Raw genomic sequence first — 18,055 nt, forward strand, 5'->3', positions numbered from 1 at the left:
CACTTGCTGGCAACTATTTATATAGCATTTACATTGTACTAGGCACTGTAATGTAGAGATGATTTGAAGCACGTGGGAGGACACGTGTCGGTTATATGCAAATACCACACGCTTTTATATAAGGGACTTGGGCATCCCTGGATTTAAAGCACATGGGAGGACATGTGTAGGTTATATGCAAATACTACAGGCTTTTATATAAGAGACTTGGGCATCCCTGCATTTTGGTACCTGCAGGGGGTCCTGGAACTGATTCCCTGTGGATACCAAGGGATGACTGTACAGTGTTTCCCTAAACCTACCTGACCACAGAACTCGGAGAAAACCGAGCTTAGAAAATGCTGCTCCAGGTATGAAAGTTAGTATGCTAAAAACAAGAGGAAATAGGAAAGAATAATGGAATTTGGTATCACACAATGAAAGTTACACAAAAGAAAACACACATGAATATGTTGCTAACATGAAAGCCTTTGTTTTTAATTTGATTGATACACATTTGACAAAATATTTTAGAATAAAATAATCCATTAACAGGCACAAGGTATTTACAGTAACAACTGTGAAAAACATAAAACTGATGTACTCCTAAACAGTAATGTCTATTTATAAAATCTTTTGTTGTGAATCCGGAAGACTTTCAGTTCTGCTCATTACCCTGGTCTGAAGCCCCGACAGATGGTGCGGAAGGCCCAGGAGTAGGAGGTGCAACCCTAACACATTTGGCAAATAAGGATCATCTGTTGGCTTGAGCTCACAGGGAAGTGAAGGGCCAGATCTTGGGGTAAGGTCCAGAATGGAAGACTCTAAAGGAAACAACTAAAGACAAGGCCTAAAATCACACTCATGTTTCTCAGTTTCCTACAGGAGAAGGCTGCAAACTATTTTTTAAACGGACTCAATTTCCCCTCTTTTAGCAGAAAATCAGCAACCCTGAGACTCCAATCTTCCATAATATAAAAGTTAATAAACACCTAGAAGGGGTTCAAGATTTATAAATAATTTTATATGACCAAATAGAAACTTTAAAATAATTTTTGATGTGAAAATACTTGAGAACAAAATTTCTCAAAAATTTCATGCCTAATTCTTAAACATTCTAACAAATAATTTCCAATGTCTGAAATTAGTTGCACAGTAAGATACACTTTAACTAGATGTTTTAAATTGAGTACAACTTGCTCTTGATTGTTAAATGGAATGCCTACCTCTTCATATTATTCAAATATACTGAAATTAATTTTACCCATCTGGAATATACAATATGAATTTATTGACTTACACAACAACCACATAAACAAAGATCAAGAAAAAAATAACCAAATGCTTATGCTTTGTAACACTACTGAGACACAGTACACCATACATGTCAACATCTACTGATCCAACTAGGCTATTTAACTATACTTTCAACAATGGGTTCAATAAAAAACTCTGTGGAGCATATATCCACACTGCATTTAAAAATCAAATTTGCTGCTCCTCCAGGGGAGCTTCCAGTGCTTCCATTAGCTTTTTATTTGCCTCTTCATTATGCCGGCTTTGACAATGAGTTAAATGTTTCTTAAAGCCTCTTGGAAAATTTGACTCAAAATTACAACGTGGACATTTAAGTAAACTTTGCCCATGAGCTGCTACATGATTTTTAAGGAGAGATTCCAAAAGGAAAGCCTTTCCACAAATTGTACATTTGTAAGGACTGTGGACATTATGCTTGTTAACCAAATGATGCAAAACAGCACCTTTTTTCATAGCACGACAGCAACAAATTTTGCAATAATACTTTCCTTTTCCACGCTTCATGTATTTTGCAATCTCTTCTTCAGAGATAAAAGCCTCTTTTTCTTCAGTAAACTGCAGGACATTTTTGGACTGCTCTGGACTAGTCATGTCTATTTTGTTCTCTTTACTAAAATCAACAGATTCCACATCAACCTGCTCTTGATCACTGCTCGATTCTTGGCCCTTACTATCCATCGCATCCAAATCTGTTTTTATATACTCACTGCTACTAAGCTCAGCATCCGAGTTCTCTTGGTTGTCTTTCTTGAGCTTCTTTGAGGAAGGAAATAAAGTGTCTTCTAAGAGTTTCTTAGGTGTAGCTAGTAGTTCTTCCTGAACCAAAACATCACACTTTTGATCGTCTATGGCATCTGCCTGTAGTTCATCACCAAGCTCAACTGCCTTCTGAGATTCTGAGAAGACAGCAGCTTTGGGAAGTTCGGGGAAAAGGGCATGTTTCCGGGGCTCTGGAAAAAGAGCACGTTTTCGTGGTTCAGGAGAAGCAGGAGGGGCTGTTTTGGTAGGCTCAGAAAACAGGGCAGGTTTTCTAGGCTCAGCATCAATAGAGAGAACAGGCTTCCAGATATCAGAGGAAGCTTTAGGGGACTCAGATGGCCCAGAAGGACCTGGTTTCCGGGTCTCAGGGAAGACAGGTTTCTGAGGTTCAATAAAAAAGGAAGACTTCCAGAGATCAGGGGAACCAGCACGGGAACCTTTCTGGGACTCAGAAAAATCAAGTGAAGCAGGAGAAGTTTTCCGCTGCTCAGGGGAAAGCTTCCAAAGCTCTGGAGACCCTGAGGGTTTTCTGAGCTCTGGAGATCCCGCTGGACTACGGATCTCTGGGGACAGTGGTGGGCCTGGTTTGCGAAGCTCAGGAGACAAGGGAGGTCCTGCTTTACGGAGCTCAGGAGACACTGGAGGAACTGTCTTCCAATGTTCAGGTGACAAGGTGGGAGCTGTCTTTCGGAGTTCTGGTGGGCCAGACTTCCACGACTCAGGAGATGCGGGGGGAGATTTCCAGGAACCAGGTGAGACTGATGAAGACTTCCAGGACGCAGGGGACATGGATGGAGTTGGTTTCCAAGGTCCAGGTGATATAGAAGGAATTGGTTTCCAAGGTCCAGGAGACACAGATGGAGCAGGTTTAGCTGGCTTCCAAGGTCCTGATGATGCGGACGGACTGGATTTCCAAGACCTGGGGGACCCAGGTGGCCCTGGCTTCCAAGAACCTGGTGACACAGCTGGGGCTGGTCTCCGAGGCTCTGGGGACACAGCAGGGAATGGCTTCCAAGGTTCAGGAGACTCCGATGGGGACAGCTTCCTTGGCTCAGGGGAAACAGTCCGGACTGGCTTCCGAGACTCTGGAGACGCAGTTGGGGATGGTCCCCAAGGTTCAGGGGAGGCAGCCAGAACTGGTGACTCTGGAGATGAGGCTGAAGGTGGCCCCAATGTTTCTGGGAAATGGGAGTGTTTCTGGGGTTTGGGATTAGTAAGAGTTGCCTTTACTGGCTCAGGAGATACGGGAGCAAGTTTCTGTGGTTCTGGAGAAGGAACAGGGACTGGTTTCTGAGATTCAGACACAAGAGGGACTGGTTTTGGAAGTTCAGGAGAAGAAACAGGGGCAGGTTTTGGAGGCTCGGGAGAAGGAAGAGACGGTGTCTGTGGCTCAGGAGAAACAACAGGGCCCGGTTTCTCAGAGTCCAGGGAAGGAAGAGGAGTAGGTTGTGGTGATTCTGGAGACATAACTGGGCCAAATTTCTGTGTTTCTATGGAAAGGGCAGGTATAGGTTTCAGGAGTTCTGCTGAATTAGAGGCCATTTTCTGGTGTTCAGGAACAGAAGGGCTTTTCACAGGATCTGCTTCTTTGTTTAACTGATTTTTTGGTTTCTCATTCCATTTCTCTGGGGCTGAATGTTTGGATGTGATGTGATAGTAAACATTAGAGTACATCTTGCTGGTGAAAAAGCATTTATGGCAGTGAAATAGCTTTGCACTTTTCTGGTAAAATATCATTTTACCTAACCCACCAGCATCCATTTCATCACAAAATTCTGGATGGATGGTACCCATGTGGATTTGTACATTTTCATAATCTGTGCCTCTGAAATTGCAGTGGTCACACTCCAAACGTGCCGATGGCTTATGAAGTTCCTGGAATACTTCCATTTTACTAACATACACGATTATATTCTTTAAAAACAGTGCTGCAATAAAGTAGAAATAAATGATTTTCAGAGAACATAATTTTGAATAAAATGCTGTTTCTAGTCCATTCTATACTTGTATAAGTCTAGAATGGCACATGCATTTATTAGATAATATCTATAAAGATTTTGAAGAGATGGGAAAAATAATAATTAATTTTCAACTGAGTCCCAGGAACTCTGCTATTTTTATATACATCATCTCATTTAACACTCCTAACAATATGACTCAAATATTACTTTCATTTACAGATGAAGAAACTAATGTTCAAAGAAATGACTTACCCAGGTTATAGGACTATCAGGGACCCAAGCTTCACTCTATAATTACCTATTGCATGTGCCTTACACTTTGACTCTAAAACCGCGAATCAACAAGCTGTCAGTATGCAAAGCTGAGTAAATATCAAAGCTAAAGCTAGGCTATTAAGGCAGAGCAAGGAACTTTAGGTCCATTTCAGAAAGCACTTGTTAAACTAAATCTAACATGAAAAGACAGCTTTAAAAAAAAGTCAACATATCTTGTAATGTTTTATCCATCCTAATATACTTTTATCCATTCATTTAATAAATTATTTTGTGCCCCATGCTTTTCTAGGCGCTTGGGTTTAAAGGGGTGTCTTGCAATATGGTGCTTATATCAGTTGGGAAGATAAGAATGTGGAGGGCAACACAGAGAAGGCACTCAAGCAGAGATCTTGAATGATGTGATGGAGTTTGCCAAAAACGGCAATTCAGATGGAGGACACCCTTGAGGCAACTTGCTTGCCAGAAAATAAGACTTTTAAACTTTTAAGCTAGCCTTGTTAAGGTGGTGAAAGTAACAGAAGCTCACAGTTAAAAACATACTCATTCATGCAGTACAAGGTACTCACAAAGTATCACTCCCCAGGGGTAGCCACTGTACTCAAGTGTCACCGAAGAGAAGGTCTATGTTTACACATTCTACACAAATGAGATATTAAGCATGTTTTTTCTGCAACGAGCTTTCATTTAAGGAAGAGAAGGTGTCTGTGGCTCAGGAGAAACAACAGGGCCAGACTCCAGGGAAGTGAGAGGTACATGTTTTGGTGATTCTGGAAACAACTGGGCCAGGTTTCTGTGTTTCTATAGTAAGGGCAGATACAGGTTTCAGGAGTTCTGTTGAATTAGAAGGCATTTTCTAGGATATTTTTACATACAGAGTAAGCACTGAATCTCCTTTGAATGTGAGAGTATTTCTGAAAGGGAAATTCCTAGAAATGGATTACCTGGTTCAAAGGCTATTTGCAATTGAAACTGACATTTTACCAAACTCTCAAAAAGTTATAGTACTATTACACACCAACCAAGAGTGTTGATGTGAAGACTAATTCCCCAGCTCCCTCAGCATCGGAGTATCATTCAACTTCTAAGCCTTTCTACTTCTTAGGTGAAAACTGGTATCTCACTAGTGAGATATTTCCCCTTGTTTATCAGCCATGTGTATTTCTTTTTCTAGGATGTGCTTTGCCCATTTTTCCTAATTATTTGTAAATAGTCTTTGTATGTGAAAGAAGTCAGTCCTTTTATGGAAACTATCTTCTCACTTTATTATTTGTCTCGACTTTAATTATGATTTTTTTTTTACTACATACAATCAGTTTACATAAAAATTAAAAACTTAAAAGTGCTTCCCTTGTATGACTGTGTTTTAAGTTATGCCTTCCATTCCATTATTTTTTTAATCACTCAATATTTTCCCTATAATAATGGTAACTTCATTCTTTTCTTACATTTGTATCTTTAATCCTCTGGGATCCAGCCTATTTTTGACCCCAAATGGATAGTTCAGTCGTCTCAACATTGATTACACATGTAACCAATGACATGTAATGTTCTATTTGGCAATTACTAAGTTTTGTGTATGATGCTATTCTGGGCTCTATTCTATTCCCCACCAGCTCCATCTGGTATGCTCTTCTTAGCATGGGTATCCAACAACTGCTAAAACGGATTCTGTAACTAACATATTTAGCACATGTTCATGCATCATTATATATATGGGTGTGTATGCTTTTATAGTTTGCCCTCAAGAACTCCAAGCACTTTTCAAAAAGGTACTCATCATAAAATATTCTCTTAAACGTTAGAAAGAAATGTTAAAAGCACACAAAAATACATGCAAAGCAATGCTGGTATAATACCGTTATTAAATATTGTATATTTAATTTACAATAAAAATCCAGGACAAGTACTTTTAGAATGGGGAAGAAATACAGACCAACATGCTTTTTCCCTAGTAGACTTACCAGCTGTCTTACTAGAAGTCTTAAAAGTGGTCTCTAAAGGGCAGGCAAGTCTACATGTCTTTTCGACTAAACCACAGAAGACAGTGTGTAGTGCATGAAAAAGGACAAAGATGAGCAGTTGAACCTGAAAAAAACAAAGGAAGGGGAATCAAAATTACTTCTCTGTGAAAATTTGTTTCCTCTGTAACAGAATTCTGCCAATTTCCCTCACTACCCTGCCCCTTCCAACAGCAAGAGGGGTCCAATCCAAAGCCCGGACACTAACTTTAATGAAACGACACCAAAGACTCCAGTAGATACTATCCACGACACCAGCCTTGTTGAATTTTATTTTAATGATCCACTATGGAATTAATGCCTGACCCTAACCCAACCAAACCCTTCTCAAACCCACCATCTAACTTCAGCTAACGTGACAAGCACTCAGAAGACTCCTGCCGTAACTACAGGCTATTTTGTCAATTAAAACTTCTTATAGTTGAGGAAACTCAAATCTAGACATTAATAACTTGCTCAAGGTTAGGCAGTCCGCGTCTGATGAAGGACCATAATAACGTTCTGCTATCTATCCAGGTTTTTTCTCAAATATCTTGACCAACCTAATACAGTGGAATTTAGTAAGATCCTGAAAAGCCAGTAAATGGGCCCAAATCAGACAGATGAAATTTATCAAACATTTAGAATCCAAATATCAATTGCAAAACATAGGACTATAGTGAACTGCACTGGGCAGGGTATCCCAGTGGATCACTGTCTCCAGCTCTGGGCAGGAAGGACACTTGAAGATCTTGAGTCCAAACAGTGGGAATATGCAAAAGAAAGCAAAGAGAATGGTAGGAAGTCTTTAAAAACATGTCATTTGTGAGCACAGACACTTAACTTCAAAAGAGGAAGAATTATGGATAATATGCAAGCTGTCCAAAAAAAAAGTGGAAGCCAGCAGGAAAAGAGATTTCAGCTCAACATGAAGTTTTACCAAGTACTCCAACATGGACTAGAGTGAGCTGCTTGGTCAGGCAGGAGCCTCCGTAACTGGGAGCCAATGATTAGTACAGGACCGGAAGGATCCTCAGAGGACTTCAGTCCAACCGCATCATTTTATAATTGAGAAAAGCGATGCTGAGGGAGAGAAGTGACTTGTTAAAGATCACAACAATCAGGTCAAAGAAAGCAACAGAAGACCCTGATTTCCTGACTCTGGATCTCTGCTGTAACAGTAATGATGTCTTCCCCATGGGGATGTTGCAGAATTGAGTTCAGAATTCAGCTGCTGGGCAGAGGCTAGAAACTGAGGTTACTTCCACCTTCCAGATTACAGCATTTTTTTCCTCTAAGTTTCAGAGTTCCTTAGCCTAATTATGAAAGTAACTCTACATTGTGCAGGTTAATAAAAAGTTCTCATCCTACATTTCACCTCTACAGACCACATATTGTGTCTAAAAAACATAAGCTTTAATCACGAGTGTTTTGCCAGTCCATCAGCCTGTATTTTTCAGTGAAGATCTACCATATGGTATCACACCTATTTCCATTTCCCATCCAGTTTCTTTCTTAACATCTAGCACCACTGGTCTTTTAAAACACTTTGATGCACAGCTCTCCCATGTAAACTCAATATGCAGAGCACGTCTAAAGCTAATTTGCTCTATTAATATATACACAGTAGCACGGCTCTTCATCCTTAATGATTTTTTAAAAATTATTAAACTTTAGAGACGTTTTAGGTTCAAAGAAAAACTGAACAGAAAGTTCTCTGTTCTCACATACCTCCTTTCCTCCCCATGCACATACTCTGTCCTATTATTAACACCCTGTATTAGTGCGGTAGATTTGTTACAACCGATAAACAAATAACATGTTACTGTTAACTAAAGCAGAAACTCTACACCCGTTCAACAATACCCTCTTTGAGTCGAATCATACAACACTTGCTCTTCTGTGTCTGGCTTATTTCACTTAGCACGTCTAAACTGAAGCATGTATCATAATTTTATTCTTTTTTACGGATAAGCAGCATTCCAACTTTTTTCCCGTTCACCTGCTGATGGTCATTTAGAGTGTCACCGCCTTTTGGCTGCTTCGAAGAAGGCTGCTCTGAACACTGGTGACCAAGTACCTGGGTCCCTGCTTTCAATTCTTTGGAGTTCACACCTAGGAGGGGAAGTGCTGGACCATGTGGCAACCCATGTTGACACTTTTGAGGAACCACTAAACCGTTTTCCACAGCTGATGGCCGCTCCATTTTAATTCCCAGCCACCAGTGCAGGAGTGTTCCAATTTCTCCACGTCCGAACCAACACTCTGGGTGTGAAGCGGCATCTCGTTCTGGATTCCCTCTCCGTAACTCTGCCGTCTAAGAGCATCCTTTGATGTGCTGCCTGGCGATCTGCACATCTTCCCGGGAGAGACCCCCACTCAAGCCCTCTGCCCACTTTTACACAGCTTTTTGTTGCTGGGTTATCAGATGCACACCACATTTCTCCCCCTCCGTGGGTTGCCCCGCCGACTTCTGAACAGCACTGATGACAAAGCCCACGCAGCCGAGGGCGGCAGAGAAAACTGCCTCCAGGACCGGACCCTCGCGGGGCCGGGTCCCGCCTTCCCAGTACGGTTTTAAACAAAACGTTTCGTGCCTCCACGGGATGACGCAGGGCCTCCCACCCCTAGTGCCGGCGGCCCTACCCCGCCCGCGGCCCTACCCCGCCCGCGGCCCTACCCCGCCCGCCGGCGCCAGCTGCCGGGCCCCTCCTCGGCGGCCGCCCCAGGCTTCCTCGGGACTGCGGCCCGGACGACGCCCCTCCCTGCCAGCCCCGCTTCTCACCGGTGAGCCGCGGGCGGCGTCCAGGCGGGGAAGGAGTGCGGGAGGCCGGGCTCGCGGTCCGAGGCGGCTCCGCGAGGTCCTGCGGCAAGGCGGCCTCCCGAATGGCGACGAGGCGCAGGCGCGAGCTCCGGGTGCGCGAACGTGCGCGCGGCCACAGAATGGGCCGGAGGGGGCTGACGGGAAGCGAGTTTGGCGCTGCGCGCCCTCCCGCGAAGACCAATCAGATCGCTGGTCGCGGAGCGCCGCTTTGTGGAGAGAGCGATGGTCTGTTGAGCGGCCCGCCCCCGCCCCCGGAAGTGACGCATGCTCCCACTCCGCCCCCCGGACGCGCCCGCCCCGGTTCCGCCCCAGAAGTTCCAGCGAGCAGGCGGGCCTCAGGGACTGTCTCCACTCCCCTGGACGGTGAGGGCTGGCAGGGTGGCTGCACTTGTCCCTCCCGCCGGGTCGCGGGTCCGAGCCGCGGCCTGGGACCACCCGGCCGCTCGGAGTTTGGGATATGTTTCTGTCTTTGGCCGGGTTCTTTAAAGTTAACAGCTCCGTGGCGCTTAAGTGCACCGCCGAGACAGTGCTGCGTAGGGAGGAAAACGGCTGGCCGCCAGGTTCCCTGTGGGAGCCAACGGCATCCACTACCTCAGTTGCAGGCATCTCTGGTCTATGCCTGTGTTTTTTGTTTTATGCTCACTTTCACGCCAAATTTAAAACCTTGGATTCTTTTAATTTCTGGAAATAGTCTAACTTTAAATAGTATCTGGGGTGCTTTCTAGGAAATTTTCAGATTTTTGTTTTTGTAGCAAAATGATCCATACTTTTGACCGTTTTTTTTTTTTTTTTTGCGGTACGCGGGCCTCTCACTGCTGTGGCCTCTCACGTTGCGGAGCACAGGCTCCGGACGCGCAGGCTCAGCGGCCATGGCTCACGGGCCCAGCCGCTCCGCGGCATGTGGGATCTTCCCGGACCGGGGCACGAACCCGCGTCCCCTGCATCGGCAGGCGGACTCTCAACCACTGCGCCACCAGGGAAGCCCTTGACCGGTTTTAATAGCTCTTTATTTAGTTATTTATTTTTGGCTGTGTTGGGTTTTTGTTGCTGTGCGCGGGCTTTCTCTAGTTGCTTCTCATTGCAGTGGCTTCTCTTGTTGCGGAGCATGGGCTCTAAGGTGCAGGCTCAATAGTTGTGGCTCGCGGGCTCTAGAGTGCAGGCTCAGTCGTTGTGGCGCACGGGCTTAGTTGCTCCACGGCATGTGGGATCTTCCTGGACCAGGGCTCGAACCCGTGTCCCCTGAACTGGCAGGCGGATTCTTAACCACTGCACCACCAGGGAAGCCCTAGATTTAATAGCTTTAAAAGAAGACCTTCCACATAATTAAAGGCTTTACAATTTTCAGTTATCTTTTACCTGAGCTGCGTGGACTCCTGGATGGAGGCACTGCCTGGGCTGAAGAGTACCTGCCCAGGTACACTGTAAACTCACTGCTGGGAGGGGAAAGGGAGGGGGAATGGGTGACGGGACCACAGGTAAACGAACACCATTCGTCTTTACCTAGGCAAACGCTTCCCATCCTCCAAGGCCCAACCCTGAAACGAACTCTTGTCTCCTAACTTATGAAAAAGTTCTGTGTCAAAAAATAAAAGTTGAAACCTCACTAGAAATACAGGCAAAGGACACGGGTTGTTTAGAAAAGAAGAACATAAATGTCCAATAAACAAAAAAGTCTTCAGCTTTAATAATAAAAATGCAAATAAAAACACGTTTAAAGCTGTAAATTTTAAATGTAGAAATGAGATCTTTTAGATCAAGTTTTATATTTTAAGAACTTTTGAGATTGTTATCTTGAATATGAAGCTATTGTGAAATTCAGCTTGGGAATAGATGGAGTGCTGTTTTTCTTTTACGTCTGTATTTTAAAAGTCTTTAATAAGTGTTGTTGTTATGTCAGCGTTACCAAAATAACTTGCAACCCTGTATTGTTGTTGCAGCCTTTTATTGTTGTTACTTGTGAGGCCACCTCCTGAAAGGTAGTTTAATTTGTCATCCATATCACACAATTTCCAGTTAAAGAACTGGTTAGAGCCCAGAGACTGTTAGCAAGATATCAGTTTATTATTTCTGCCATTGGTGAAGATCAGTTGGAGTGACGTGTCAGTGAAATATCAATGTGTAGATGTGTACCTGTTCCTTTAGTTCATCTGCAGAAAGGAGTCCCTTCCATCTAGAGGCAGCTGTGGGGTGTGGGGATACTGCTGGAGCTTCGGAGTTCTGGATTCCTTTCCTTTAAGAAGCCTCTGGGGCCTTTTTACCTTCTGTTATGAAATTCACCTTTAGAAACAAGGCTCATTGTGGCTGCAGGCTGTAGTTTGAACAAGTTCTTTACTTTGTTTTCTTCTCCTGTGTTAGAATGAGTTGATTATTCAAAATGAACTCTGAACAAGCCTCTAGCATAGGGCAACTTCTGGAAGCCAATATCTAGATTGTGATGGGACAGTAACTGCATCTTTTTCGTTGATGTTTTCTTTATGAATAGACAACAACAACCAAAAATAACAAAACACCAAAAAACCTCCTGCCATTTTTTTGAATTGAAATTATGTAAACAAAGCTATTGTAGCTCTAGAATATGTAAATACTTCAAGATGAATAACACAAACGAACTCCCAATTATAGAAATTTTGGTATTTTAAAGCTTCTCAGAATAGTGCCCTAAACTTGAAAGTATGCAAAGAAAGCAGAAATAACTCTTACACAACCCACTAAAATGAGGACTTACAGGCTTTCAAACAAAATCTAGTTTAAGGCTCCTACTTAACACATACTTTTTAATAACTAATCTGGGTGTTCTCTCAACTTACACTAGATTCCAGGTGCCAAACTTGAAGAAGGGAATGAATGGGTGGAGGCAGGTGAACTAAAATTGCAGCCAGAAGTGACAACCTTAACAGCCTCTGGGGATGAGGACCCCAAAACACAACCAAAATGGCGTTGGGCTTTGTCATTTGTCATATTTGCGTAAAGGATAATGACATGGAGCCTCTGCACACACTGAAAACCTGCACAGAATCACGACTGCAAACCCAGCGCACACTGTCAGATGAAGTGGTCAGAATCAGACTGACTTTTCTGTCAGAAAAAAAGACAGTTTTTCAATTCAAACTAGTGCATTAATACATATCTGATGAATTATAAAAATGACTGAGACATAAATTAAGGAATGCTTCCTGTAAGAGAAATAATAAAAGCAGCCCAGATTATAATATAGATCTAATACAATTAACTTATCCACTTTAAGAGTGCTACAAACAAGACAGATAACTCTCTCTACTTAATTTATAATAATGCAAAATAATGTTAACTAAAACGGTGTTAGTATTTTAGTGAGGGGTACAGCTTTGGTGGATGTCAAGGTACTTTCACAGGGTCAAAACCTGACTCACACAGATACAAAGTGAACACATATCAGAGATTTATTAACTCAAGGGAATAAGAGAAGAATAAAGCTCATTCAAAAAGAATTCATAAGACTGAGAATATATAGCCATAGAAGAAAGAATGCTAGTTAGACACAAAAGTGGTTAATGTCCCACAGGGCAATAAACCTATAACCTTTGGCTTTGTCTTTCCTGTCGGACAGAAATCATTCACATCTCTACTATACAAAAATCTACATGTTAGTATACAACTTCATGTGTGTGGGTCCAAATCAAAAAGAGATCATAGATCAAACACTCAATAATCCTTACCCAGTCAGACGTGATGTAGAAAGCTGTGAAGTCACTCTTTTGCCTTAGTTCCAAGTTTTGGACAATTTTTTAAACAGCACAAATTAAATAAGAATCAATGTAAACATGAGAATCAAGTGCATTCATAGTTTTGATATGGTCATCAGGCTTTTCTCAATATAAAGCTTGGAAATAAGGCTGTATGATGCCTGTTCTTGGAAGGCTTTCATGTGCCCTGTGTGCCCGTTTGTAACAAGACTTTAACCAGTGCTATTAACGCTCTTTTTGCTCCCAGTGTGAGTGAGCTTGGCCTTGGAAGGCTGGGGCCTGCGTGGCTAATGAGACAGGTGGGAGCCAGCAGTGGCTCGAAGCGAATGGAGGGACATTGACTCGCATCCCCGAGGTGGTGGCCAAATCTGAGTTGTACCCCATAGGTTGGTCTGAGACAACTTGGGCCTCCAGGGACTGATGCTGTAGTAGGATGTGAATTCTGGCGATGGGGGTCCTTCAGGAGGGGGCTGTTAAAGTAGGGATCAGGCTGCATTTGGGCACAGAGCAAGGTCCAACCCCCTCTGGGTTCAGTCTGGGAGGGATTTAGTCTGGGACATTACATGTGAATAAAAGTTCTAACACAGGCTTAATAAAAGGTTTTACATAACAGTTATACACGTTTATGTCCCTAATGACAGATCGTCAAAATATATGAAGTGAAAACTGACTGAATGAAGGGAGAAATAGTTTTACAATAATAGTTGGAAATTTCAATACCCCAGTCACAATGATCGGTCAAACAACCAGACAGAAGAAGAGCAAGGGAATAGAGGACTTAATAAACCAACTAGCGCCAACAGACAGACACAGAACCCTCCACCCCAAAACAACAGAACATACACTCTTCTCAAGTGCACCGGGGACATTTTCCAGGATAGATAGTATGTGAGCCCACAAATTAAGTTTCAATAGATTTAAAAAGTGTCTTCTCTGACCACAAAGGGATGAAGTTTATAAATATTTGTGGTAAAAAAAAAACCAAGAAAATCTCAAATCAACAGCCTAACTTTACAATTTATGGAACTGGAAAAGGAAAACAAGCTAAACACAAAGCCAGCAGAAGGAAGGAAATAATAAAGGTTAAAGCAGAGATAAATGAAATAGAGAATAGGAAAAAAACAATGAAACCAAAAGTTAGTTTTTCAAAAAGATCAACAAAATTGACAAAGCTATAGCTGGATGGAACTAAGAAAAAAGGAGAACACCAAGTTACTAAAATCAGAAATGAAAGTGGAGACATTACTACTGGTTCTACAGAAATAAAGATTGTAAAATAACACTATGAACAGTTATACACCAATAGAGCGGATAACCTAGAAGAAATGAACAAGTTCCTAGAAACACAAAACCTGCCAAGACTAAATCACACAGAAATAGAAAATCTGAATAGACCCATAAGTAGTAAGGAGATTGAACTAATAATAAAAAAATCTCCACACACACAAAAAGCCATGGCTTCACTGATGAATTCTACCAAACATTTAAAGAAAAACTAATACTAATTCTTGTCATGTTTTTCCTAAAAATTGAAGAGGAGGGAACACTTCTAACTCATTGTTTTAGACCAGCATAACCTTGTTACCAAAGCCAGAAAAAGATACTATGAAAAAAAAGAAAACTACTAACTAATATCCCTCATGGCTATTGATGCAAAAATACTCCAAATAGTTTTCACAGTGGTTGGTCCTGCATAGAGGGGACAATAAAAATTTAATGAATTTGAACCTGCCCATACGTTTGATGAAGGAATAGGTAGCATCTTATAGAGAGCTAAAAGAAGTTTTAAGGTTACCTTTACTGAATGAACACTGAACAGTGTTTTGTATGGTCGAGTGAAATTTTGGTATTTGGCCCAATGTTCTCCCGTCTCCTCACTTGCGTGCCTCATGAATAAACCCTTTATCTGCTGCAAACCTCAGCGTCTCGGGGTTTGGCTTGCTGCCACTGGGCAGCAGCCTTAATCAGTAAAGGCAAGTTACACGCAGAGGAGCTTCTAACAAGCTGTTCCCTTATCTGCTGCTCTGTGAGACACACTCAAGGATTTCTATTATAGTGCCAGCTTCTGTTAATCCTACTGGGCATGGTTTCACTAACTCAAAGATGAACATGCAGGATATTTACCAGGCAGAGGTCTTGTATCAACACCTGTGGAAGGGAAGGGATGGAAGGAGGCAGGGTTGGGCAGAGGGAGAAATTGCGCTGTGATACGGGACCCACAGAGGCCTCAGCCGACCTCATGGGGGCACCTGAAGCTGGAGTGACTCCTAGGATGTATTTAGCTGAAAGGTTTTAATATGAAATAAACCTTGCTGCTCTAAGCAAGTTTGAATTTTTTAAAAAAAAATTATTTGTGTCAGGTCTTAGTTGCAGCTCAAGGGATGTTTTGTTGCAGCGCATGGCCTCTTTGTTGTGGTTCATGGGCTTCTCTCTAGTTATGGTGTGTGGGCTCTAGAGCACGTGGGCTTAGGTGCCCCATGGCATGTGGGATCTTAGTTCCCCGACCAAGGATTGAACCTGCATCCCCTTCATTGGAAGACAGATTCTTAACCACTGGACCACCAGGGAAGTCCCCTGAAATCTTCTTTCTAGTGCTGACAAGACAACTTAAAATCAGGTCTTGATTACAGCTTGGGCATTCTATTCTACATAGCCTGAACATGCCTGTAATATTTGAATTCATCCAAGTCAGAGATAATTTCTCTTGAAAAGTATCAGAAATATTAAGGCTTGCATCAGTCCCCTTGAAGCATCAAGATGATGTGAATGCGGACAAACCCAGGAGACCTAGCACCTGATTGTCCAGGGGCAACCCATTCCCACCTGCCTCTCCCTACTTCACATATTTGTCTGCTTTGAAGTCCTCAATCAACACATATATTCTCATTATAAAAATTCAAACAATGCAAACATGTACAGAGCAAAATGTGGAATCCCTCTTTCACTATGGATGATTTTAAAAATCTATGCTTTAGGTTTGGGTGGATCAAATAGAGACAGCACTGCACAAGAGAAATAAAGAAAAGCAATCTTTGGCAATAGTAATATGCTGACATAGTTGGAGAGATGGCATTTTGTCCTGGTGAGCACAAGACAGCAGGAGGGCTGGGACCTGGTTGCCTCAACACACTCGGCTTTAATGGAGAAAAAAAAAGTGGAGAAAACTTTAATGTGTCTGCCACCCTCCCAGGATCTCTATGTGGATTCTTTAAGAGGATGAAGGAGCTTTGTGGTCTCCATCCACAAGGAGGTTTGGCTGGAGGGAGAAACACTGCAGGCACTGATTTGGGAAGGTTTTGATGGGCTTCCACTCCAAAGTGCTACAACTTATAGTAGCCTAATTTATACAATTGAATGTAAAATGATCAGCCACTTTTTTGGGTCAACCCTTCCTTGCTTTTCTGGCAGAAACTGGTAGGTGAGAGCTACTGAATGGCATGTTCCCATCTTTGGCAAAAGTGGAAGGATTTGCATACAGGAAGTGACAGGAGGGACCCTGGGAACCCCTGGGCTCCCCTCCTCCTGCTGTGACCCAGGCCCTGGCACTTCTGTTTCCCCCTCTTATCCACTGCGCCACCAGGGAAGATCCCCATCCTCTTTTTAAGATAGTATTTTTTCTTTTTTAAAATTGGTGTATACTTGACAGGCAATGTTATATATTAGTTTTCTGGAACACAACATAGTGACTTGATACTTTTATACTCTACAAAATGATCACCAAGATAAGTCTAGTTACAATTTGTCACCATACAATGTTATTACAGTATTATGGACTCTATTCCCTATGCTGTAAAACACACCCCAGGACATTTGTTTTATAACTGGAACTTGGGACTTCTCAATCTTTGTTAACTATTTCACTCATCCCTCCACTCCCTCCCATCTGGCAACCACCAGCATGTTCTTGGCATCTATGAGTCCATTTCTGTTTTGTTGTGTTTGTTCATTTGTTTTGTAGATTCTACATATAAGTGATATCGTAAGGTAATTGTATTTCTCTGTCTGCTATATGTCACTTAGCATAATGCCCTCTAGGTCCATTCATATTGTCATATGATTTCATTCTTTTTTATGGCTGAGTAATATTCCACTCTGTGTGTGTGTGTGTGTGTGTGTGTGTGTGTGTGTCCAGTTTTCATACATATATATGAAAACTTCTTTATCCAATCGTCTATTGATGGACACTTTGGTGGCTTCCGTATGTTGACTATTGCCAGTAAAGCTGCCATGAACATAAGGGTGCATATATCTTTCTGAATTTGTGTTTTGGTTTCCTTCAGAAAGATACCCCCAAGTGTAATTCCTGCATCATATGGTAGGTCTATTTTTAATTTCTTGAGGAACCTCCATACTGTTTTCCATAGTGGTTGTACCAATGAACACTCCCAACAAAAGTGCATGAGGGTTCCCTTTTCTCCACATCCTGAGCAATACTTGTTATTTGTTGTCTTTTAGATGATAGCCATTCTTTCAGGTGTGAGGTGATAATCTCATTGTGGTTTGGATGTGCATTTCCCTGATGATGAGTGATGTTGACCATCTTTTCATGTGTCTTTTGGTCAACTGTATATATTCTTTGGAAACATGTTTGGTCTTCTGCCAATTTTTTATTTGGGTTTTTGTTTTTTTGGAGGCTGACTTGTGTGAGTGAGTTCTTGGTCTATTTTGTGTATGAACCACTTACCAGATATATTGTTTGTAAATATTTCTCACATTCAGTAGGCTGCCTTTTTGTTTTGTGGATGGCTTCCTTTGCCATTGAAAAGCTTTTCAGTTGGATGGAGTCCCATTGCTTTATTTTGCCTTTGTTTCCCTTGCTTGAGGAGACAGGTCCAAAAAATATTGCTAAGACTGATGTCAAAGAGTGTACTGCCTATGTTTTCTTCTAGGAGTTTTATGGCTTCATGTCTTTGTTCTAGTTCTCCTAAAAATTCCATTGGTATTTTGCTAGAAATGGCATCGAATCTCTAGATAGCCTTGGGGTGTGGAATGATTTTAACAATACGAATTCTTCTAATCCATGAGCATGGTATGTCTTTCCATTTGTTTGTGTCGTCTTCAATTTCTTTCATCAGTGTCTTCCAGTTTTCTGAGTATAGGTCTTTCACCTACTCGGTTAGATGTATCCCTAGGTATTTTATCTTTGTTAATGTCATTGTCCGTGGGGTTGTTTTCTTAATTTCTCATTCTGACAGTTTGTTGTGAGTGTATAGAAATGCA

At 42.1% G+C, this 18,055-nt stretch overlaps 1 protein-coding gene across 2 annotated transcripts; it reads right to left on the reverse strand.

Annotated features, from left to right (window-relative positions):
* Window positions 1–443: 443 nt before the first annotated feature.
* On the reverse strand, window positions 444–9,377 carry CHAMP1 (chromosome alignment maintaining phosphoprotein 1). Of its 2 annotated transcripts, XM_082602182.1 has the most exons (4): window positions 9,075–9,377; window positions 6,254–6,377; window positions 4,859–5,090; window positions 444–3,983 (listed from the first exon to the last, which is right to left on the reverse strand). In XM_082602182.1, the coding sequence occupies exon 4, from the start codon at window positions 3,943–3,945 to the stop codon at window positions 1,465–1,467; it is 2,481 nt and encodes an 826-aa protein (XP_082458308.1). In that variant the 5' UTR covers window positions 3,946–3,983; window positions 4,859–5,090; window positions 6,254–6,377; window positions 9,075–9,377; the 3' UTR covers window positions 444–1,464. The 2 variants fall into 2 exon arrangements, with proteins under 2 accessions (XP_082458308.1, XP_082458307.1); XM_082602181.1 differs by lacking the exon at window positions 4,859–5,090.
* Between the last annotated feature and the right edge of the window lie 8,678 nt (window positions 9,378–18,055).

This window comes from Mesoplodon mirus (genome assembly GCF_964341445.2).
Source record: "Mesoplodon mirus genome assembly, chromosome: 17".
In the NCBI taxonomy this organism is placed as follows: domain Eukaryota; kingdom Metazoa; phylum Chordata; class Mammalia; order Artiodactyla; family Ziphiidae; genus Mesoplodon; species Mesoplodon mirus.

What these genes read in the sequence shown, in the direction of transcription:
- CHAMP1 (XM_082602181.1), bottom strand. Translation starts at nt 3,945, where the DNA reads ATGGAAGTATTCCAGGAACTTCATAAGCCATCGGCACGTTTGGAGTGT.